The 26,339-nt window shown below is 33.6% G+C and overlaps 1 protein-coding gene across 3 annotated transcripts; it reads left to right on the top strand.

The window, feature by feature from the left end:
- The first annotated feature begins 581 nt into the window (after window positions 1-581).
- On the top strand, window positions 582-17,451 carry LOC126879876 (uncharacterized). 3 transcript variants are annotated; one of them, XM_050643191.1, is made up of 6 exons: window positions 582-790; window positions 3,833-3,872; window positions 3,937-3,972; window positions 5,542-5,580; window positions 11,285-11,422; window positions 17,295-17,444. In XM_050643191.1, exons 1-6 carry the CDS (start codon window positions 782-784, stop codon window positions 17,372-17,374), a joined length of 342 nt encoding a protein of 113 aa, XP_050499148.1. In that variant the 5' UTR covers window positions 582-781; the 3' UTR covers window positions 17,375-17,444. The 3 variants fall into 3 exon arrangements, with proteins under 3 accessions (XP_050499148.1, XP_050499149.1, XP_050499147.1); XM_050643190.1 differs by having other exon boundaries at window positions 693-790; window positions 3,921-3,972; window positions 5,508-5,580; window positions 17,295-17,451; XM_050643192.1 differs by lacking the exon at window positions 5,542-5,580 and having other exon boundaries at window positions 664-790; window positions 17,295-17,451.
- Window positions 17,452-26,339: the final 8,888 nt, after the last annotated feature.

The raw sequence follows: 26,339 nt of genomic DNA, 5'->3' as shown, positions 1-26,339 counted from the left end.
TTAAAGATTATGTTGGAAAAACCAGCTTTTTCCGGGGAAAGTTTTCGTCGAAGTAAAACGGAAAAAAACAAGTCTCTATGCAGAATTTAATTGCGGTGAATTTTTATTTGAGTGTTTTTGGTGTAAAGTTAAAATCTTTGGAGTTATAGAGCAAAAATTGAAAAAAACACGATTTTCGGGCACCATTTTGTTTATAAAAAAAGTAGCACACTATCTGAGGACTTTGCATACCTATATTATTAATATATAGGATCTTGTAATTCGATTCCAGCAATAAAATTGCTGGTAAATAACTTTTCCCAAAAATGGGCTATTCTCCGATAATCAGCCCAGACTATATAGACATAGGCAACGGAATACGATAGGAAGACTCATCAAGTCCCATGCTCTTCAATATAGGTGTTTTTTGAATTTTTCAAAAACCTTAATAATCTGCACAGATATACATACTTTAACTTGCAGTATAAGTTTATTATACTGCACTTTGTATGATGTGTCATAAATTTAGATACGCCAACAATACATGTGTGATTCCATAACTCTAAAACTATAGATAGTTTATAGCTAATTGCATAGAACATCATAGAACGTGTCATACAAAACGTGTCTAATTAACGGATTTTTCATTAGTTAATTGCAGCAGCATTAGAAAAAAAAGCAATTTAGAGAACAAAAAATATCTAATAAAACAACACATTTTAAAATAAATTTGCACATTTTCCAAAATAGCCTTTGTTGACTTTTGAATACGCATTTGAGAGGCATTCATTTTCCAATAAAAATGAAAAAGGTAAAAGTTACAGCGATTTTTAATTTTTTTGTTTATATTTTTTATAGTTTAAAACGATTTTAAATGATTTATTTTTTATTTTTGCAGATCCGTAGGATTTCTTTCTCTTTATTTTCTCAAAATACTTTTTTTTTAATTTATTTTTTTTACAATTTAGATTATAGTATTTATTTTGCACATCCTTGTAAATATATGCCTTAGGTTCAGATGTGTTTTAGTATAGTTTTGTATGTTATTAGCTTATTGTCTAGTCTTCATTATTTGCATTTTTTATCAACGAGCCAGTTTATTTGTTCTTGTTGGTTGTTGATAGCATTTAGTTATTGCATTTTTGCTGGAATAATATGCGCCTATCACGTTAATTTTTGTGAAGATGAAGACCCAAATATTTGACTTGATTCTTCATTGGAATTGATTGATTATTAATTGCGACTTGAGCACACATGTTATGTCTGATCTGTGTCTTCGCCCACTTCGTTATACGTTCAGGATCCATCCGATCTACGTGGCCCCTCGAAGTCACTTCTTCTTTTAATAGGACTATGTCTTGTTTCTTCTGTTACAGTCTTTGCTGCGATCCGGAGTTTCAGGTCTCGTACCATCGTTTTTGGGTCTTCCTATGGGTCACTTCGTGTTGGATTCTGTGTCTTCGCCCATTTCGCCATACGTTCAGGGTCCATCTGATCTACGTGGTATCTCCACATTCGTTGTCGTACCCTTGTCCATCTCACTACGTCTTGAACGCCTAGCTCTCTCGTTTCGCATCATTACTCTGAGTGTCATACCTCTTTTGGATCTTAGGGTTTTCATCTCTGTTGTTCTCATTATTTGTTTCGTGTAATATTACATTTGTAAGCCAATCTGTAAACGTAAACAAATTAGGGTGGCTCTTCAGTTTTCTGATGCTTCGAATAGATGATTGTCCAATGCAATTATCTATTATATTTGAATAATATTTTATATTCCAGTTCTTCTTGCCATCTATTTTTGATCTAAATGTTTATTCTTTCTTAGATTATATATTTACTGTTTATTTTCAGTCATTCCTCTTATTTTTCATCTTGTTTTTCCTTTCAAATGTAGTAGGTACAAGTAAGTTGTGTTTGTTGTTGGCTTACATTCTTTTATTACCATTTATTATTTTTTAGTCCCTATATTCACGTACTTCTTATTTTATTGAGATAATAGCTATTTGTATAACAAGGGAGCAAAGTACTACTTTTCCTCCCGAGAAAGAAGTTTACTGCCCGACGCTTAGGGGAGCGCAGTAATCATTCAACGGAGGAAAAGACACCTTACTCCCATGTTATACATATAATTTTTCCACCTTCCTCAAATAACAAGTAATTCTTTCATTTTTAAATAATTTATTGATGTAACTAACAACTAAAATTATTAGAGCTCTAAAACTAACAAGTAGGTACAGTATAACTTTCAACTGTCAAATATAAGTCAAATTATTAAATATATGTAAACATTGTTAATGCCAAAAACAATTTACTGTTTTTCACTATTCTGTAAAATACAGGGTGTTCTATAAATAAACGTTAAAATGTATAGATACTCACGTAATAAATAATAGGATATTGTATAGATTTATAGATCGTCAATAAGTTATTTCATCAATAACATACCATGACGTAACTTTTACTCTTACTCCCTAGGAAGTAAAAGTACTTTTACTCCATAGGGAGGAAAAGTACGACTTTGCTCCCTACAATCAGGTCAGGAGAGTATACTTTCGGTAGCGGTAGGTGGAAAAATAATTTATTTAAGAATTGCTTTGAAAATCGCTGTTTCCAGATTCAAAAACCTAGTTCTCCATGTATTGCTTCATCTCCTATTTTCAATTACTCTTACAATTAAAGAAGCTATTTCCTTGTGGCATTTTTATGATTACCTATTTATATGAGAAATAAGCCACAGTTAAATTGAAAGAAAATAATTTTATTAACGTTTCGACGCCCAAATCGGGTGTCGTTGTCAAAATACAAAATAATACTAAATTAAACAAAAATGTTGTTGCTAAGTAAAATATTCTTCTAATAATTTATTTAATGTGAATCATTTATATTGACAATTCAGACATATATTATAAATTTTAAAGTAGAAGACTTTAAAATGATATTGCAAATATTTAAGGAGTTACTTTCCTGGGACGACTTTACTGAAAGATAGTTCATTCGATTACATGAAATCAACCCCAACTCAAGAATATCCGTCACAAAAAAAATCATAGCATGTGATCTGTCTTTAAAAAGACAACCAAATGCAACGAGTACAGTAAAATTCTCGTGTTAGAGAATCCATGGTAAATCACGAGGTAGATTAGTTAAATTAAATTCCATAGTAAATAGAGTCGAAACGTTAATAGAATTATTTTTTTCAATTTAATTGTGGCTTATTTTCCATATAAATAGTTAATGGTAAGTAAGAAGTTATAATCTATCCAATGTTGTTTGTATTTGATAAAACCTAAAAAGCGAAATTCGTTACGGTATAATGAATAAATATTTACTTTTTGAATAAATATTTACTTTTTGATAAATTCGGTCGGACCATTCCAATGATGCTTGCCCCCTCGAGTATCGAGAATACACCACCAGCGTTAGCGGTAGTAATTTTAGTAAGTTGGTTAATTCACTCCACAGTAAAATTACCATGGCACTAACCTTACCAGTCCCTAGTCTAGTACGAAGGAGCTGTAAGGAAGGAGGAATCAGCTTCTGCCTTACATTGAATCATGTTCATTCACCGAAAAACGATGGCACTCTTCGCGCCGATCCCCACCGACCATCAATAGTTCTAGCATAGGTATCATAAATCATAAATTTTGAGGGAAATAACGCTATCTCACGTTGCTTTGATTCGTATTTGAATTTTATCTTTTTCTATTACATATTTTCTGAATTTTTTCGAGACATGACACGTTTCGTTGGATCCCACCTTAAGTCACTCTGCATATAGAATCAAATATAGACTACAATTTTATTATGAACTCCTCAATTTTCCCATTGTAACCAGTTGATTTTTTGATTGCAGATTATAGTATGTAGTTTAATACTGAGCTTAATATCATGTGGTAAGTTTTTAAAAATTTCACAAATATAATCCTTGAATTAATTTTCAGTATTTGTCTATTTCAGTTTTATCTGAACCAGCAATTTTTATCTACAATCAAGGTAAATTGAACAGTATAGTAAATTAAATAAAAATAAGATTCTTGAATATTAATAATAATACGTGTAAACTAAAATCACAATAAATATGCACTTAGAAATAAACAAACCAAGACACGTTAAATGTTACTAGAAGCACTCCCGACTCATGCTTTACAATGTATAAACTTTTCAAATTATGATTTGGGATTTACAATATATACAAGTTGTATCATTAAGAATGTCCAATCTCTGAGTTGTAAATTCTAGATCTCAAAATTTTAAGATTTAAGCAAAATCACTTTTTGGTTCAGTGTTTTTTAACTATTCTACGTATCGTTTTCATACTTAGCAGAGAGTGTAGGTATACTGAATTCTCTCTACCGAGATTCACTTTGACACATTCGGAATAGGAAACATATAACACAAAAATTCCTACCTCACACTATTAACTGCCAAAATCAACTAAATTTTTCATTAAAAAAGAAGAATTATTAGAAATAGTGGGAGTGTCTACTAATCTCATAAAATTTTGTGGAGTTTATTTCTAGAAAATATTTTTATTTTAAATAAAAATATTTTTATTTTGTACAATAAATAATTTTCTCATTTGTTATCAATAAATTATAATGGTGTAAATTAAAAATTATTGATTGGCGCAAGGTTTATGTTATTTTTAATCTCATAAAATTTTGTGGAATTTGTTTCTACAAAATATTTTTATTTTGTACAATAAATAATTTTCTCATTTGTTATCAATACACTAAAATGGTGTTAATAAATAATTATTGATTGGCGTAAGCTTTATGTTATTTTTATGTCTGTTTACTATTAATAATATTGGCTATCAGCAGGTGCGTTGGTTGTGTAGTAATTTCCAGTCACTTCTGACAACTGAACTTCCCAAAAAAAATTACTAACCTCAGTGTCAAAGTGAATCTCGATAGAGCGAATTTAGTATACTACACACGCTATGAAATTGTGTTAAATACACGTTTCTGGCTATTATCAGCTTCCCAAGTTCTATGCTACTGGCGGAATTTCCATTTTAGCGCCATTTTTCTATTCTCTGATACTCTATGTAAATAACATACTTTTCACTCATAACGATAGAGTCATTAGTCTTCGGGATATTTGAAGTTAAACATGTAACGGTACAGTTATTTTGGTTAATGTGTTTAATGCCGATTTATTTTTAATTGCAAATATCTCGAAAAATATTGATTTTATCGTTAAGACTGAAGAGCATATTATTTATTTTTAACGATAAAATCATTATTTTTTGAGGTTTTTAAAATTAACAATTAAACGGCACAATACATTTATCAAAATAACTGTGCTGTTATATATGTTTAACTTCAAATATCTCGAAAATTATGACTTTATCATTACAAGTATAGATCATGTTGTTTACATAGAGAGTATTGAAGAATCGAAAAATGGCCCTAAGATGGCAATTCCGCCAGTGGCGTTGAGTTTGGGAAGAGTCAGCCATGCACTGTCCCCTGTCGTACGCCTCTGGAAATAACCAAAAACGTTTATTTAACATAATTTCATAGAGTGTATATACAGTACACTCTATGAATTTTACAGATACCCCAGATGATATTGCAGCTTTTTCAGCACCATTTGGTGAGTATTTTTTTAGTCACTATTTTTTTTCACTATTTTTTTTTAATAAAACTAAACCGTTTTGTTTTGATTCAATTCGAGTGCTATCTTCTGACACGTGCTTCTAGGTTTACCCGTTATCAAACGGGCTTTGCAAGAATATTGAATTGAACCAAAACTCACCGATTGGTTGTCAAATATATTAGTCTAGGCGCCAGAGGGGTCACCGTGTCCTTTTCAATTCTGATGGACAAACTTACCGGTTTCTTATGGATTTTTGGCTGCTGATTACGAATTTCGAGGGTGGATTTCGATTCGGGTGGTCAAAAAATTATTATAAACAATTTAATTGTTTATCAATTGTTTATAAGGCTCTGGCTCATAAACTGAAAGAGATAAAAAAAATGTTTCAAATAAAATTTGTTCTTTAATAAAAAACGAAGAAAAAAACATTTACTAAACTTAAATCCAACTATTAGAACTTAAAATATTGTAAAATTCGTGCACAATGCAAATTGCAAATTGCAAAATAAGTATTTTTCGAAGCTTTATCGATCGTAACTCGGCTCCTACACAAGCAAATGAGCCCTAGATGGTTTCTTTTTAAAGCTTAATTAATAGGCTTCCAAGTTGTTAAATTACCTGGTCTTTATTTATTTTAAAATTATGTCTGTTTGAAGTTATAATTCTCTTAAAAATATTGTACATCAATTTGTTTATAAGGGTTTCAAGCAAATTTGAGCTCTACACATTTATACTTTAATTAACAATAATGGTAGAAAAACTCAAAAGCAACAATTTAAGATTAAGAAAATATTCGTAATATTATTTTTGGCCAATATGTCGATATTTTAATGGCGCGCTATGAGGCGCAAGATTGGCTCACAGCGTAAAGTTTCATGCGTTTACTTCTCGATGCAAATTATAATTTCTATGTATATGTATATTGTATATAACGCTATCTTCATTTTTAATTTTTGAAGATCCTAATAAAATTTTATCATATAATTTTTATAAGTAAATCATCATACTCTACCTGGTATCACTTTCCATTCTTTTTAATTTGTCTTCTATGTTTTGTACTAAATGAGAAGAAAACCATTAAACACTACTATTTCAGAAATACAACTAAAATGTAAGTTGATTTTATTGATTGTTACTATTTTTACAGGAATTTTCTTTCATACATCTGCATGAGATATATAGGGACTCTAAGCGTTTTTACATCTGCATATGTTCTTAGAGCAATTTTTACCGACACATGGTGGTACTAAATCTGATCTTGAAGGCATTAAAATTAAAACTTTTTGGGGCTTCAGAGTTTCATTATCTATATGATATCCATATACAAGTGGATCAAGTTCTTTTGCAGTATCTTCAAGGCACGTTAATTGTGTGTACACCACATAAAATGCTCGTTTTATATGCAATTGGATTCAGTTTGATGTTGGTGGTATATCTTGCAAAACTTTGTTTGGAAGTCTATTAATTAAGCTTTAAAATGAGACCATGAGAAGCTCATTTCAATGCGTAGAAGTCGAGTTACAATCGATAAAGCGTCAAAAAATACTTACTTGACTGTGAGCCGATCTTGCGCCTCATAGCGCGCCATTAAAATATCGACATCTTGGCCAAAAATAAACTTACCAACATTTTCGTAAGCTCAAATTGTTCCTTTTGAGTTCTACTATCATTATTGTTAATTAGAGTAAAAATGTTTATAGCTCAAATTTGCTTGAAACCCTTATAAACAAATTAATGTACAGTTTTTTTAAAAAAATTATAATTTCAAACGGGTATAACTTTAAAACAAATGAAGATAAAGTAATCTAACAAACTTTGTTGGGAAGCCTATTAATTAAGCTTTAAAGTGAGACCTTATAAGGCTCAAGTGCATGCGTAGAAGCAGAGTTACGGATCGATAAACTTCGAAAAATACTTATTTTTCAGTTTGCAAATATATTGTGCACTAATTTTACAATAACTTGAGTTATAATTGTTGAATTTAACTTTAGTAAACGTTCTTTTCTTTGGTTTTTATTAAGCAACAAATTTTATTTGAAATATTGTTTTTATCTATGTTAGTTTATAAGCTAGAGGCTTATAAACAATTTTTTGACCACTCGGAATTAATTCCACCCTCGAAATTAGTAATCAGCAGCCAAAAATCCATAAGAAACCGTTAAGTTTGTCCATCAGAATTGAAAAGGACACGGTGACCCCTCTGGCGCCTAGACTATATTTAAATATTATACCAACGTATGCGTTTAGCGACCTCTGAAGATGAAGTAAATGTCGATAACGATTAAAATAAACTGTATACCCAAGGCTTATCCAAGCCATCGGAAGATGCTCGGAATCTATTCTACGACTGCATCAAACAGTTTCCCATATAAACCGCTATTATTTTGTACTCTGCACCGAGTATAGTGTGAAACAAAATGAAAATAGACGGTTTCGTTTTGATGCAATACGAGTCCATTGTCATCCTCTGACACATGTCTCTAGATTTACCCGTTATCAAAGAGGCTTTGCAAGAAGACTGACTTGACTTTTTTTACGTTTGCATATGGAAAATGATATTGATGCACAGTTTCTCTTCACAGATATCATGCAAAAATTTGAGATTAGGCTAATAAGACTGACAGACTAATAAGACCAGATTTAAAATCCAAATGAGAAACTCATAAAGCTTACGAAAATATCATTGGAAATATTCACAGAAGCAATCATAAATCAAAATAGATGATGAAGTACTTAATATACTTAATATGCTAGGTACTTTGCAGGGTTGTCTGCTAAAGATATAGCAGACCTACTGCATAGGGAGAGAAAAACATATAGTACAATTAATGTATGTAGAAAAGAATTCAATAATTGTAATAGAATAAAGTTCTTGAATACAGTAAGGTCTCGTTTTATGCGGTGGATACGTTCTACAGAAAAGCGCATATAAAAAAAATCGCATTAAAAAAATTTTACTTGCATTGAAAAAGGAGGGATACGTTCCGTAATTTTCTAAAATCATATAAAATCAAAACGTTTGTCCACCAAAATTTCAAACAAAATCTTAAAAAAGAAATAAAAAAATAGACTTCGATATTGAGTTGAAAAAACCTCTTTTTATGAAAAGTAAAACTTGACGACACTCGCTTTAAACGTTTCAATCTAGAAATCAAAATGTGCTGCATATAAAGCCGCGTCCTCAGTGTTAAATTTTTACGTCCGTATTGAGCTTATGGTTTGTCGCAAAAATTTGCGTCGCGAATTTAACTGCTCGACCATCGAAAATTTGTTTATTGTTCTTTCACACTCCAAACCGTATGCGACGAAAATCCTTTTATCTTCGCTCAAAAACCGACAACCGATGGAGCGTGTGTGTTGTGTGCGTCTAAAATTAGCACAATTTTTACCTCGAGAATGAAAATATTTGCGGCGAACATATGGTTCGTTGTAAATTTTTACCAGTGAGGACGCGGCTTTACATATACTGCAACTTGAAATTAGCAAAATTTAAAATCTCGTTACTTATAAAAATGAACAAAGCACCGCTAGGAGAAAATTTAATTTCAAAACAACTAGGTACAAGTTATACCTTTCAATGTGAAACTCAGAATGATGTCATAGCGACATCATGTATCTAACAAGTGGAATACCCAAATCAAATTGCAAACGTTCACTTTACTGATATCGCGATGTGAATAGTTAATATTAATTATCTTCTTCTTCTTCTTGTAGTGCCTATCCGTTTCGGATGTTAGCGACCATCATGGCAATCTGTACTTTGCACACTGCTGCTCTGAAAAGATTTGTAGTGGTTGTGTTGAACCACGTACGTAGATTTTTCAGCCACGAAATCTTTCGCCTTCCTGGTCCTCGCTTTCCCTCTACTTTTCCTTGTAAGACTAGTTGCAGCAGTCCATATCTTTCACTGTTCCTCATGATGTGACCGAGGTATTCGATTTTGGCTGTTTTTATTTTGATTAACAGCTCTTTTTCTTTTTGCATTCTCAGCAAAACACCCTCATTAGTAATGTGGTCGGTATAAGATATTTTCAGGATTCGACGATAAAGCCACATCTCAAAAGCCTCAATTTTCTTCAAGGTGGTGTCTGTGAGAGTCCACGACTCAACTCCGTACAACAGTATAGGAAAGATATAACATCGTAGTAATCTGACTTTTATGGGTATCGACAAATCATGACATTTGAAAAACTTTGACATTTTTTAAAATGAAGTTCTTGCTTTCTCTATCCTACATTTGATTATTATCATAGTTGTTAATAATAGAAATTTTTGAATGAAATACAAACCGCACAACTTCAAAATCGCATTAAAAAATCCGCATAAAAAGAGACCTTACTGTATAGCAAAGTTAATAATTTATAAGGAATGTTAAAAATCGTGCTGTTTATTTTACTTTTAACTATCGTTAGTATTTAAGAGGATCGGTACGTATTTCCGGCTGCAATGCTATTCAAATGGGGATTCATTTTTTTCGAATCCTGAGAAAACTAATAAGTATTTTTGAAAAATTTAAACGCAGAATGAAAGATTACGTTATTAGCGAGGGCCGAAAGTCCCTGAGAACTTCTATAATGTTTATTTTAATAAGTTACAGGGGTGAAAAACTAAGAGAAAATTTAGTGTTATTTTTAATTTCAAATATATCATTCAAAATAAACTTTTTATTTATTCTAAGGGACTTTCGGCCCTCGGTAATAATTTAGTCTTTCATTCTGCGTTTAAATTTTTCAAAAATATTTATTGGTTTTTTCAGGATTCGAAAAAAATGAACACAATGCCGTGGTAATATTTTCCAAATCTATCTTTGTCTTACAACGCACTCAGCCGAATATAATATTGTCAGCATATATTGTCAGTCAGACACTGACAATCAGTGACAATTTTAAATATTTGACATTGCATCGGGAATATGTTGAGTTATTGATTAAATATTATTGATGTATAGTGTATTTGATAAATAATTGATTTAAGACGTGAACTTAATAAAAAGTTATTTATTGTGTATTATTTGTGGAAGATCCAAGCAGAGAATACATCAGGATAATATATTCTGTGATCCAAGTATTTTGTTGTTAAAGATGTTCAAAATTATAAGCGTTCCATAACAATATATTATTAAAAAATCACTTTCACTTTTCCTCTTTTCTCGATTGAGTATTAGTCTTTGTTGTACAAATAAATTATTACCTACAATCACTGAATACATAGTTAGTGAAAAATTTATCATATTTATTAACTGAATTAATAATTTGCAATTATAAAAATATCAGTTATCCAAGAACATTCAAAACCCATCTCTTTAAATGAATGATGACATTTTCAAGTAGAATGACATTCTAGTAATGTTTACATATCCATACCAGTGTGAATTTTACTACATGTAATTTGCCGTGTAAAGACAGAAAAAGTAGGGATACACGTAAAATATTTGCGAGTTATGTACCCATAGCCTTAAGTATTTCCGTTGAAAAAAAAAAACAAATTTTGCCTGCAAATAAAAATAAATGTTCCTATGTAGATTTTTGACTCGGGGTGCCTGAGACCCGATGTTTCCTATTATGTATTATAAGCACATGTTTTTGTTTTATGATGTAAGAACATAACCAATAGCCAATCCAGAGACCATACAGCTCAACCTACACAATAACAATATTGAAAAAAGTTTGTAACAGAAATCATACTATGTAATTATTTTTAGCTCAAATACAACAACTGGCCGAGAAAGAACAACTGGCAGAATTTATAGAAACCTTCGACCAGTTCAAACTGGCCATGGCTGACTTCAACAGTAAAATCGAGGAACATGTTGAACAGATGAAGACTCTAGGTCGTTTAGGTAATTATTTCTTTGTAATCCGTCCAATCCTTTATAATAATAATATAAATTATAAATGGAACACACTAAATTAAACTAATGAATTATTTATTGTATGCAATATAATATCAAATTAAATTAAATCAACATTTGTACGAAAAAATCAATGAAGGGCTGTTCGTCGAAATAAATTTATTAGACGTTTAATTTTACTTGATTTGACTTGATTATAATATTTTTACTACAAAAGCGATATTACGTATTATTTATTATAAACATGGCAATAATGAAAAGTCACATTCTAATGTTTTGACAGTTCTCTTACGTCAAAAATTTTGACCTACGTAATATCGCTTTTGTAGTAAAAATACTATACTTGATTACTTGACGTATTTTGTTTCAATATAATTTTGATAATTTAAAGTTAAACTCGCGAATTTACTTTCTTCTAAATATTTACAGCCAGATTAACTTGCCAATTTACTCGAAGAGTAAGTAATTTTTGATAAATAAATAAAATAAATCTTATTTGGCGTTAGTAAAATGGAGCAATGTCTGTTTAATGGTCGAATAACTTTAATGATAGGATAAACTACTGTTTGAGGTTGGTGAAACCGACCCTCAGATATATTAAAAACGAAGCCCAATCGTAATAAGAAAAGTATATATCGTATTTATACACAAAGAAGAACAGAGTAAAAAAGACCATAGTTAGTTAATTAATTAATAATAATAATAATAATAACTCCCTGTGGGCGTTTTTTGTCAGTTCTTCTATCAGGCGCGGCCCCCTGCGAATGGGGATGCTTTCTGGGTATTCGTAGCGCCAATACCCAGAGAGTAGCAGGGATACTTGCCGTGGAACAAAAACTGACACCTGGCAGTAGGTATAAAATGCACACCCATTAATATGGAGAATTATGGTTTATGTTTAGGATCGCTGCCTGGGGATCGCCAGGGCACGTCTGGAGCCGGCGCTGGACGTGACAGCATGCGGGACGTCGGTGGCAGGATGCTGAGGAGGCGGGCCCCTGTCATACAATCAGCTACAGCCCAACCACAACCACAACCACAAGCGAGCCAAACAACAACAAGAGCTCCACCCGCCGAAGGTGTTGCGCTGGATCATCAGCCAGCGCTCACTCAAGCGGGACGACCGAGGCAGCGCATGAAATGGACTGTGTCCATTAATGAAAACATTTTGCGCTTCTGTTACAAGGTGACAAACCTCGGTCAAGAAACAGTCGGCTACCGACAACAGCTGTATGCCGAATTTTGCAGGATGTACCCAGATATTCAAGTATCGGAGCAAAGAGTATCAGATCAATACAGGGTAATCATAAGGAACAACCCTATCCCAGAGACTAGACGCAATTCGATCAAAAGCGAAGTCGAACGGGAGATGAATAACCAAGAACAAGTTTTAGATCAAGTCCCTAATGAAATCCTCGATGAACAAACTCCTGAGATTCCCATGCCAGAAACTCAACCTGATAATACACAGCAGGAAAATAACGAGTTGCGCGATAGTCTAGCAAACGAAATGGCTCGTGCCGCACAAGAGTTTAATGGAACAACCCCACTTAGCAGACCACCGCTACCACGAATAAACTCCTGTAAGAAACTAGGTGCGCTGTTACAAATTGTGAACACTGAAGTCCTACCCAACTATGTCGTAGAAGCCCACACATTGGAGTATCTGCATATGCTAATCTACTGTGCAGCAACAGCAATTGCTAATGTAATGGGCGTTAAGATCAGAACACGACGGGTTACTAATAACGAAAGAACTGATAACAGAATTGCACCCTGGGAAAAAAGAATGCTCAGAAAGATCGAATTATTACGTAGGGATATTGGTATAGTCACAGAATACATACGAGGTGTGACAAGTAGAAAAGTCATCAGAAAAGCTGAAGAAATAATGCTGACTATCGCAAGACACTCAAGATATGATCCAGAAAACAACACAGCCTATCAGTGTCTGGATACATTAAAACAAAAGCTCTCCGTTTATTCAGGATGACTAAGGAGGTACAAAGTTAGTAACAACCGCAAAAGCGACAATGCTCTTTTTGAAAGCTCTGAAAAGGCGTTCTATCGAAAACTCGAACAATATCATAGAGCCTCAACAGAAAGGATGCGCTAAGGGTTCCATGGGTTGCAAAGAACAACTCACCATCGACTCAGTCATTTCTAACCAGGCATATTCCAAAAAGAGGAATCTTTTTACTGCCTTCATTGATTACAAGAAGGCCTTTGATTGAGTGCCGCATGAATGGCTTATAGATATTTTGAGAATATATAAAGTCGATGATAATATTAGTGACCTTTTTAGAGCATATAATGACGGAGTGGAAGACTAGAATTCACCTTCAAATACCTGGTGAAAATAACATCGAAACTGAAAATATCGCAATCAGCCGGGGCCTGTTTCAAGGAGATTCGTTGAGTCCACTGTGGTTCTGTCTAGCTATGAACCCACTATCTCAGCTATTGAACTCCACAGACGCAGGTTTTAGCATCAAAAATAACAACAATGTGGTGGCGAAGCTTAATCATTTATTGTATATGGATGATTTGAAGTTAATGGCATCCACTCGAAACCAACTCGATGAGATGCTAAAAACTGTAGAAACTTTTTCCAATGATATTAGCATGCACTTCGGACTAGACAAGTGCCGTATTTTAAATATAGTCAGAGGAAAAGTACAGCCAGGAGGATTCGATATGCAAAATGGCCAGAACATCGAGGCCATGGGTGAAAACGATATGTATAAATATCTTGGAGTAAAGCAAGTGCGGAGAATTGACCATAAACAAATAAAAACATAGATAACTACTGAGTTTATACGAAGAGTAACACAGCTGCTTCGCTCACACCTTAATAGTAGAAATTTGTTTAAGGCACTAAACACCTACGCATGTTCCGCGCTTAGCTATTCATTTGGCATTGTTAAGTGGACAAAAACGGACACAGAAAATCTTCAGCGAAAAGTAAGAATGCACCTCACAAAGGCACAAAAACACCATCCAAAAAGTGCAGTAGAAAGAACGACATTACCACGGAATTTAGGAGGAAGAGGACTTATGGATATAGGTGAGCAATTAGACAAACAAATTGCTAATTTAAGATCTTATTTTCAGATGCAGGCTAAAACATCTAATCTACATCTGCGCAGTAGATGACTCAACACCGATAAAACTGAGGGAAGCAGAACTGCGCATAAACCACCTTACTAAAGACGAAAAAGTGCGCGCCTGGATGGGTAAACCTCTGCACGGGCGACATCCCAATGAGGTCAGCCAAGATTATGTCGACAATATACCGTCGAACTACTGGTTGCAATCAGGAAAGATGTTCCCCGAAACGGAGGGTTCATTACTGGCCATTCAGGATCAGGTTATGCCAACCAGAAATTACCTGAAATATATCGTCAAAGACCCTCATGTTCAAAACGACAGATGCCGATATGGATGTCAAGCCCAGGATACCATCCAACATCTTATAGGGGGCTGCCAGGCATTTGCTGCAACTGAGTACAAAGAACGGCATGACGCAGTGGGAAAAATCCTTCATCAGGAGATAGCTATTAAGCTGGGACTTCTCCAAACCGACCATCTCCCATATTATCGATACGTCCCTGAGAGTATGCTTGAGGATGGCAACTACAAGCTATACTGGGACCGCACTGTGCTCACAGACCAAACAGTGGCGCATAACAGACCAGATCTCGTATTAGTCAATAAATTAACGAGACAAACAACCCTCACTGATGTGGCGATTCTTAACAACAATTATCTAGTATAATCAAGTACAGAGATCTGGAAATTCAAATACGGAGACAATGGAGAATGCAAAGTACCCAGACGATACCGATTATTATGTCTACTACTGGAGTCATTCCGAAGACCCTCCTCGAAAGCATAAAAAAGCTGGGTCTTAATGAACATCTTTATAAGACCATGCAGAAAGCAGTACTACTCGCAACGGCCAGATGTATACGAAAATTTTTGGGAGATACACCTGCATACCAAGTCACCTAGGGCTCGATAACACGGAAAGAGTCCCACCAGAGCTCAATCCTTTTGATGCCGTAGGTATCTGGGATGAGTAAATTTTCCCCTTAGAGGGAGTGTGAGCCGTACGGCTAAATCTGGATACGGAACGACATTACCACGGAATTTAGGAGGAAGAGGACTTATGGATATAGGTGAGCAATTAGATTAACAGAGTGCTAAGTTAAGAACTTATTTTCAGATGTAGGCTGAGACGTCTACTCTACATCGCGCTATTTGCTCTGTAGATGATACAACAGGGGAGGGAACCAGAAATACGCATAAACAACCTTACTAAGGACGAAAAAAATGCGCACCTGGATGTGTAAATGTCTGCACGGGCGACATCTCAATGAGGTCAGCTAAGATTATGTCGACAATGCAGCGTCGCACTATTGGTTGACATTAGGAAATATGTTCCCTGAAACAGACGGTTCATTACTAGCCATTCAGCATCAGGTTATACCAATCAAGAAGTACCTGAAATATATCATAAAGAAATGCTACTATGGATGTCAAGCCCAAAAACTATCCAACATCTAACAGGAGCTGCCAGGTATTAGCTGCAACTGAATACAAGGAACGGCATGACTCAGTAGGAGAAATTCTTCATCAAGAGGTAACTATCAAGCTGAGACTTCTGCAAACGCACCATCTCCCATATTATCAATATGTCCTTGAGAGTATGCGTGAGAATGACAACTACAAGCTATACTGGGACCGCACTGTACTCACAGATCAAACAGTGGCATATACAGGGGCGTACGGTCCATGGAAGCAGGAGAAGCATTGCTTCCCTTAGTTTCCGTAGGTAATACCGTACCAACTGAGTAACAGATTATGTGATATCCACGTTGCACCTCTCATTTTAAAAATTAATTACTCAGTGATTTGACAACCGATTTTGAAAAACTTTATATCGCTGGATAGGTGAATAACCTTTCTTTCAATTTACAAAAAAATATACTGGGTGTTTCATTAAAAAAAGTCAACAACGTTTTTTTTCAAAAATCCGCCATTTTTCTTTTCGTATTTGAAAGCGATATAAAAAATTCAGTCCATTCAGACAAAACTTTTACTAAAATAAAACATTTTAGCGAAAACCGCATATTTCTATCTTGAGCCGTTTAGAAGTTACAGGCAGTTAAAATGGGGGAAAACATAAATGGACACCCTGTATAGGGAAGTATTTTATCCATGTTATAGCGTAGTCTTACATCATACTCGGTCGAATGTCTTCGCATATTCGATGAAACATAAACGTTATTTCGGAACACTTTATTTTATAAGAGAACAAGCATACAAAATATTGCCTCTCTAGTTTCTAGGTCCTAGACCATATTTTATCTAAATCCAGGTTGCTTGTGTAATTCTGCTTTCACACAAAACGAACACTAGATTTTATATAATTCGTAAAAGTATCTTAAGAAGTGCATGGTGGAGAATATTAATAACTTGGTAGGAAACAGAAGAGTGGAATGGAATGAGCACATATGCCGAACGACAACAGATATAGTAGTAAGGACGACGAGAGATGGTTCCCCAATAGAAAGAAGATCAGAGGGAAGACCAAGAAAACGATGGAACGACAACTTACTGGAGGCACACTGAAAAAACAGACATGGGCATGCCTATACAAAAAAAAAGAACAAAGCAGAACTTTAGTGTCTTATTAATTGTATTTGTTTAAAAATGGCTGCTGTTGCTTATTTTTGCTCAGACAAGTCTGCGATGGCTACTTGTAGAAAATCGATATTAGTGTTTAGCATTGTTAGCATGTTTAGCATTATTTTTCTCAAGAAAACTATACATATTATATATTATTTTTTTACAGATGATGTGATAGCTGCAGATCTTACAGAAGATGAAGCTGAACAAGATATTGTTAAAGAAGAAGTTTTAGTACAACAATAAATTAAAAATAATATCAAGTAAATTTCTTGGTTAGAATTAACATTATTATAATAATAAAGAAAATGGAATATCAATAATATGATCTTTTATTTAAATTCAAGTATGTTATACTAAAGTTACAATAAATATGCACTGGAAATAAACAAACCAAGTCACATGAATGTTACGAGGAGCAATCCCAAATAATTTATGTTATAAATCATGATTTGGGATTTACAATTTATATACATTGTACATTATGATTCGGGAGTGATCCTCGTAACGTTCATCGTGCCTTGGTTTGTTTATTTCTAGAGCAGGGGTGGTAACTTGCAATGCCTCAAAGGCCAAAACTAAAACCTTTGATGTTGTCGCGGGCCATATAATAATTTTGTTACAAGTAATAACAAAATAAAGTGAGGTTTAAAAATAATTAAAACAAAAAAGAGTATTATTTCTTTTATTGCTCAACAACTACATTTTTTTATAAACGGAAAATTTATTGATAACACTTTTCAATAAACAAGACAAACATTGCAAAAGCAACGAAAAATATGTATTCAATTAGTGTGAGGACTGTGTTCGATCGGCTTCATCCACCAATGAAGAAATGTCCACCTCCAGTTCAGTTGTAGACAGTCTCATAAGATGACGTAAGGAAGAATCGGTAAGGTTGCTTCTGTTTTTGTTTTTTATGTATTTCATGGAGGAAAAGGCAGTTTCACATGTATATGTGCTTCCGAACATTGACGTCATTTTCAGTCCAAAATCTCGCAGGTTTGGGAATTTCTCCTTTGACAGTAATTTGAAAAATTCAGGTCCCTTTTCTTGTCTGGTGATTAGGAACATGTCTGCTTGAAGATCACATAACTCAAGCTGTAAGTTGGGTGGTTGATCATCAATGGTGGCTCCAAGAAGGTTATTATAAAGTAGTACACTGCTTTTGAGACTTGTAAAATCGTGTATTGAATTCATCAATAACTTGTTCAATTTGTGAAATGCAGGATGAAAACTCAATATTTTCCTCACCGTTGAATTCTTCTGCTATTTGCAGACAGCTAGGGAAGTGTGTCAGGTTGTTCTTTTCCAAAGCACGTTTAAACACCTTCAGCTTATTCCGGAATTCGTTTATTATTCCGATCAAATCTGAAACCGTCTGGTTTCTTTCTTAAAGACTCAAGTTTAACATGTTAAGATGATTAGTCAGATCTGTTATAAAAGCTAACTGTCTTAAGAATTCTGGATTCTTAAACTTCTCTTCCAGTTCAGTTGTGTCAGATGAAACGTATTTGTTGAGGAATGCAGGGATTTCCTTTCTTATGGCAAAAAATTGTTCCATGCACTTTCCTGCACTCAGCCACCTTACATGGTTGTACATTAGCAAGTCTACTCAGCCTCTGTTTCCACTAAAAACTGCTTAAGTTGCCTGTGTAAAAGAGATCGATTTCCACCTCTAATCATATTTATAATCTTAATCACGGTTTGGAAAACTTGATATTTCTTGACTGATTTTCCACGTAAAGCTCCCTGATGTATAATACAATGAATTATTGGGCAAGTGACACCATTTTCTCGAAGCAGACCCACTAATCCAATTTTTTACCTGTCATTGATGGGGCCCCGTCTGTTGCTATGGCTGAACATTTATCAAAGCCTCCAATTCTGTCAACTGTTTTCTTCACAGCCTCATAGATGTCTTTTCCTTTTGTTGTTCCATAAAGAGGACAAATATCAAATAACTCCTCTTTACTGGTAAAATCATCAAAAGTAGTGCGCACAAATGTTAACAGCTAACTAACATCGGTTTGATCAGTGCTTTCATCCAAACAAAGTGAGAAATATGAACTTTTCTTAACCAGGCTAAGCATATATTTTTCTACCTGCTCACCCATAGCAACAATTCTTCTTTGTATGGTTTGATGTGAAAGTGGCACTGATTCAAATTTCTCCGCCATTTTAGAATCACCGAAAGCTTTGGCCATTTCAACAGCCCATTTTTTGATCAAATTGCCATCAGTGAAAGGTTTTTTTTGCCTTTGCCAGCTCAAGCGACACGGCATAAGATCCATGCAAAGAATGCGTTTGAGAGTGTAATATTTTACTGAACATACCAGTTTGCTGTTTAAGCTTTTTCTCCAAATCTGCAACTAGGGCAGGCCGACTTTCATTTGTGTACGTAGCATACTTATTTTCATGCACTGTTGTGTAATGTCTTCTCACATTATATTCTTTAGGCACTGAAACGACATTCATGCACACTAAGCACTGCAACTTTCCATTATTGTTAGCAATCAAGTAATCACTCTCCCAACTTTCTTTGTAAATTCTGTTCTCACTATCAATTTTCCGTTTTACTGGTTTTACACTCATTATTGTATAAGAGGAATCAAGACAAAGAATTAATCAAGTTCACTGTTCACTAGCAACGTAATAGATTAGCCGACTAGCCTACGTGTCAGTAGCACACTGGCACAATGGCGGCTGGCGACGGATAGTAAGCAGTGGGAGGTGTGGCCTGCGTGAACTGTGATGCGCAGTAATCAGTGCAGTTCTCATAGTGGTGGAGGACGATTGTGTTCGTTACACGTCCGCGAAGCGGCACGCGGTACAGTACTTGTGATGTAAAAACACTTCTAAACCATAAAATATAAATTAAAAAATCTTTTTCCACAGTGGCAGCATTTAAAGAAAATATATGCTTTTCGAAAGTCTTACGTGGGCCACAACAAATAGCCTCGCGGTTGGACAACCCTGTTCTAGAGCATCTTTATTGGCATTTTGGTATAGTAACAATAAGGAAATTGTTTGATGAAACATAGACAAAAATAGGAAAACATAAAACGTATTTTTACAGCTTTAAGGGGATGGGTGCGTATTTTCGGGTGCATGCTATTTAAATGGTGATTAATTTTTTTCGAATCCTGAGAAAACTAATAAGTATTCGTGAAAAACCAAGATAAAATTTAGTGTGATTTTTAATTTTAAATCTCTCATTCAAAATAAACTTTTTATTTATTATGAGGGACTTTCGGCGCTCGGTAATAATTTAGTCTTTCGTTCTGCGTTTAAATTTTTTAAAAATCTTTATTGGTTTTTTCAAGATTCGAAAAAATGGACACAATGTCCGTGGTAATATTTTCCAAATCTACCTTTGTCTTACAACGCACTCAGTCGAATAGAATATTGTTATCATATTGTCAGTCAGACAGTGACAATCAGTGACAATTTTAAATATTTGACATGGCATCGGGAATATTTTGAGTTGTTGATTAAATAATATTGATATATAGGGCCGGTTGTTCGAACGCTAATCAAGAAGTTGATTATAATTAAGTCGCCTTAAAAACCATCAAATAACAACAACCCTCATTCGTACGCCAATCAGTTGATTGTAATCAATTATGGTAATTATCATTATGACAATCAACATAATTGATTATTAATTATTAATTATTTATTAACATAACAGTTATTAACATAATTGATTAATAAATCTCATAATTGTAATCAATTATGTTTTCAGCAACCCAAACAAAGTTGACATTGACAGTTGGCGACAGTAATTAAATATTTGATAATGATCAGTTGATTCCATTTTTGATTAGCATTCGAGCAACCGTTCCATTTGATAAATAATTGGTTTAAGACGTGAACTTAATAAAAAGTTATTTATTGTGTATTATTTGTGGAAGAACCAAGCAGAGAATACATCAGGAAAATAATATATTCTGTGATCCAAGTATTTTGTTGTTAAAGCGTTCCATAGTAACAATATGTTATTAAAAAAACACTTTTCCTCTTTTCTCGATTGAGTATTAGTTTTAGTTGTACAAATGAATTATTACAATTACTGAATACATAGTGAAAAAATTATCACATTTATTAACTGAATTAATAATTTGCAATTTTAAAAATAACAATAGTTATCCAAAAACATTCAAAAGCCATCTCTTTAATTTCATGATGACATTTTCAAGTAGAATGATATTCCAGTAATGTTAACATATCCATCTTCTTCTTCTTCTTTAAGTACCGTGCCCAAATTTTTAGGCGTGGGTAGCTTCCATAACAATTTGCCGATATCGTTCTCGATCTTGTGCGGCATGTAACAATTGATATGCTGATAAGCCAGTCCATTGACGAAGTTTTCGGAGCCATGAATATTTCTTCCGACCAATTCCTCTTTTTCCGTCGATCTTTCCATTGATTATTAACTGCAGCATCCTGTATTTGCTACTTCTCATTATATGCCCCAGATATTCAAGTTTTCTCTTTTTTATCATCTTGGTTAAACCTCGTAAGGCGGTGCTTAGATTCTTACGTAAACAACGGTGCGGGGTGCATTTGCACCTTATCCGTATATCCATTTTTTTATAACATGTGAATGTCGGGGAAAGTGATTTGAAGATAACTAGGACTTGTTTATTATACTATGAAATATAATTTTACAAAAAAATTAGTCATTTCTTCTTAAAAAAATATTATCGTTGCGAGACAAACACACGAAATTTTTCACAGAGTGAGCAACACAAAGTTTTTACACACATAGTGCGGCCGATATGTGAAACAATTGCACATTTAATGATACAAGCATATAATTTGCACCACATATACTACACATATAAAGGTTCAAATTTAGATATGAGGCCATCTCAGATTTTGTCTTTTACAAAAATGGCGGGCGTTCAAAATGGCGGCTATACTTATGTGTTTAATAGTACCATAACTTTTGAACGAAAAGTCCGATTTCAACCAAATTTGGTATATAGGTTTTCTTTTTGATTTACAAGAGGGATATGGTGAACCGAAAGAATCGGTTTACCAGAAGTTGTGTTTTTACTGGTTGTTTATGTAAAAATATGTTTTTTTTTTCAATTTTTTCCCTCTGTATATATTAATTTTCCAAAAAGGTAATACCGCAATTGAAAAGAGCGTAAAAATATTTTGTAGAAAATATTTTGAACTTTTTAGTTATGTTAATTATCATTTAATAAATGCATAACGTATCATCACATGTACCTATGTGTGGCAAATTCGTGCAAGCATTATAAGAATTATTGTGCATTTAATGGTAGAAGCATATAATTTGGACCACATATATTACACACATCAAGGTTCAAATTTAGATATAAGGCCATCTCAGATTTTACCTTTTACAAAAATGGCGGGCATGCAAAATGGCGACTATACATATGTGACATATAGCACGATAACTTTTGAACGAAAAGTCCGATTTCAACCAAATTTGTTATATAGATTCTTATTTTGATGTGTTAGACCAAGGTCTTGAGCCGGAAGAATCGATTTACCAGAAGTTGTGTTTTTCCTGATTTTTATGTAAAAACATGTTGTTTTTTACCAATTCTTTCACCCTGTATATATTAATTTTTCAAAAAGTTAATACAGACGTTGAAAAGAGCGTAAAAATATTTTCTAGGAAATATTTTGAACTCTTTAGTTATATTAATTACCAATTAATAAATACATAACGTATCTTAACATGTACCTATGAACCTATGTGCGGCGCATTCGTGCAAATAATTTAAAAATTATTGTACATTTAATGGTAAAAGCATATAATTTGGACCACACACACTACACATACTGTAGGAAAAATGAAAGAATACCCATGAACGAACATATAAAACACGCTGTATTTTCCTGTCACCGTGTCATACAAAAAATTGGCGAGCGCAAGTACATGTAATAATTATTATTATATGTACTTGCGCTGGGCAATTTTCTTTGTGACACGGTGACAGGAAAATACAGCGTGTTTTATATGTTCGTTCATGGGTATTCTTTCATTTTTCCGACTGTACAAAGATTCAAATTTAGTTATGAAGCCATCTCAGATTTCGTCTTTTACAAAAATGGCAGGCATTCAAAATGAATCTACCGCACATAGGTACATGTGAAGAAACGTTATGCATTTATTAAATGGTAATTAACATAACTAAAAAGTTCAAAATCTTTCCTAAAAAATATTTTTACACTATTTTCAATGGCGGTATTACCTTTTTAAAAAATTATTATATACAGGGTGAAAGAATTGAAAAAAACAACAACATATTTTTATATAAAAAACAGTAAAAACACAACTTCTGGTAAACCGATTCTTCCGGTTCAAGACTTCGATCTTATTCATCAAAAAAAGAAACTTGATACCAAATTTGGCTAAAATCGGACTTTTCGTTCAAAAGTTATCGTGCTATTAGTCACATATGTATAGCCGCCATTTTGAATGCTCGCCATTTTTGTAAAAGGCAAAATCTGAGATGGCCTCATATCTAAATTTGAACTTTTGTATGTGTAGTATATGTTGTCCAAATTATATGACTCTACCATTAAATGTACAATAATTCTTATAATATTTGCACGAATCTGCCACATATAGGTACATGTGAAGATACGTTAGGCATTTATTAAATGGTAATTATAATTAACATAACTACAAAGTTCAAAATATTTCCTAAAACATATTCTTACGCTCTTTTCAATAGTGGTATTACCATTTTGAAAAATTAATATATACAGGGTGAAAAAATTGAAAATATATTATTTACATAATATAAAATAGTTTTAGATAAAAAACCAGGAAAAACAAAACTTCTGGTAAAACGATTCTTCCAGTTTATGGCATCGATCTTGTAAATCACAAAACGAACCTACGCACCAAATTTGGTTAAAATCGGACTTTTCATTGAAAATATATCGTTCTATTAGTCATATATGTATAGTCGCCCATTTTGAATGACCGCCATTTTTGTAAAAGGCAAAATCTGAGATGGCCTCATATCTAAATTTGAACCTTTATTTGTGCAGTATATGTGGACCAAATTATACGCTTGTATCATTAAATGTGCAATTCTTATAATATATTGCACGAATCTGCCGCACTAAATACATTTATGCCGGAAGTAACACCGACCTTGTCCCGTAGCTCTATTAGCTCCAGGTGGAACATCAGAAACGTCCAATTCAGGATATGAAATTTTCATCATTTGCACCCTACAGTCATTTTTCCAAAAAAAGCACGTAAACGAAAATAGTTTTAAATGCTGTAATGGGTGGAATGCATTTAGAACTGAATTTAATGCGAATAAAAAAATAGACACAAATCACAAAAAAGTATTAAAAACAATAGGTGAGAAAAACTAGTTCTGGGGTGCATCTGCACCCCGCACCGCCTTAAGAGGGTTAAATCACCTTCGGCTTGACCTACTCTGTTTAAGATTTCTCTGTTTGAAATGCGTTGAACCCAAGATATTCTGAGCATTCTAAGATACGACCACATCTCAAATGCTTCTAATTTGTTCATCATGTTAACTTCCATGATCCAGGTTTCACATCCATATAGTAATTCAGGATACACATAACATTTTAGGAACTTGATTCTTAGTTGTAAGTTCAGCTAAAAGTTGCTCAGAATAGATCTAAGTTTCATAAATGCTCCTCTTGCAATTTCTATACGAGATTAAATTTCTTCATCCGGATTTAGTGTCTCGTTTATCCAACATTCTAATAGGCAATGCAGTCCTTATGAGAGTTTTTAGCGTGGTGATGCCGATTTTATCAAAAATAATTTGTAATCGAACATTAGAGAGAACATTAAAACTGTTTTAGAAAGACAATCTACAATTTTAGGATTCGTATGCGTTTAAGTTTATTTGATATACTATAGTTATTACGCATATGAATCCTAAAATTGTAGATTGCCTTTCTGAAACAGTTTTAATTTAATCTCTTTATTGTTCCAATATAAATTCTTTTTGATAAAATCGGCATCACCGGGCTAAAAACTCTCATAAGGACTGCATTGCCTATGTTTCCTAACTGTAAAGTCAAGGTGGGACGGACATTAGGTATTTAAAATGGTTAACATATCCATACCAGTGTGAATTTTACTACACGTAATTTGCCGTGTAAAGAGAGAAAATTAGGGATAGCCGTAAAATATTTTCGAATTATGTACCGATGGCCTTAAAGACCAAAACGAAATTCATGAAAAGAGCAATATTGTTCACGGTACACCTTGAAAAAGGTATTTGCAATAGTTGATGAGACTGATACAAATAGATTCGTCCAATAGCACTACAAACCAAACCTGGGTTTGACATCTTTCAGCAAGCTTTTCCAATCATCTCGATTTATTGCTGTTCTTTTCCATGAACGCCTTTTTGGGAGGTTTTTGGCATCTTCATCTACTTTGTCTTCTCGTCTCTTTTTTGGGCTTCCAACAGGTCTTTTTCCTTGCATTCTTGCATTTAGCAATTTTCTGGGGATTCCTTTCTCGTGCATACGTATCCTACGTATTATTTTTATTTTGAACACTAGTACATTCTTTCACGGTTTTTGCTGTAAATTTTAAAGAACCGCTTGGTTTGACATGAAATTTGACATACGCATTAGGCCGGGCCGAAAAAGGGGAAAAAAAATTTTTTGGGAAATTTTAAACGGGCTAGTAAAAAAAAGTTGTGTATGGTAGTCCTAATACTGTGTACCAAACATAGGCCGAATTAAAATATTTTTGACCGGACCCCCGGGGGCCTAAATAAAATTTTTTTTTTTGCTTTATTTTTGGGGCGGGCTAGTGTCCAAAATGTTAATATCGATGCTACTATCTCATTAAAAAATTTTCATCATGATTTAAAAAAATTTAACCAGCCCCCAGGACTAAAAATATAAAAAAGGGGTAAACAATTCATATTTATTTACTATTTTTCCGCTGTGAACTCTGCTGCTCTTTGATTTAGGGATTGAAATTAATTTAGGCATTTGGGATACTATGAAAACGCAATTTTTATACCAGCCTTCCTATATTTTAAAATTTTTTTGACAGCAACCTCTCTAATACGTTAACGTGAATCTGTTAACATACAAATTTGAATGACTTCCGGGTGTGCAAATTAAGCATAGTCTTGAATAACTTTGTTGATAATTGATGAGACATTACTCGGAAAATCTCTCGAGGTCTGTATTGATT

The sequence above is a fragment of the Diabrotica virgifera genome, chromosome 2 (genome assembly GCF_917563875.1).
Source record: "Diabrotica virgifera virgifera chromosome 2, PGI_DIABVI_V3a".
In the NCBI taxonomy this organism is placed as follows: Eukaryota; Metazoa; Arthropoda; class Insecta; order Coleoptera; family Chrysomelidae; genus Diabrotica; species Diabrotica virgifera.
Note: the sequence above shows the minus strand (reverse complement) of the source record. Positions and strands in the feature narration are given on the sequence as shown.

Excerpts from the sequence above, each read along its gene's own strand:
- LOC126879876 (XM_050643190.1), top strand. Across the intron at positions 5,581-11,284 it reads AGCTTTTTCAGCACCATTTG|CTCAAATACAACAACTGGCC; the intron begins GTGAGTATTTTT and ends AATTATTTTTAG. Across the intron at positions 11,423-17,294 it reads GAAGACTCTAGGTCGTTTAG|ATGATGTGATAGCTGCAGAT; the intron begins GTAATTATTTCT and ends ATTTTTTTACAG.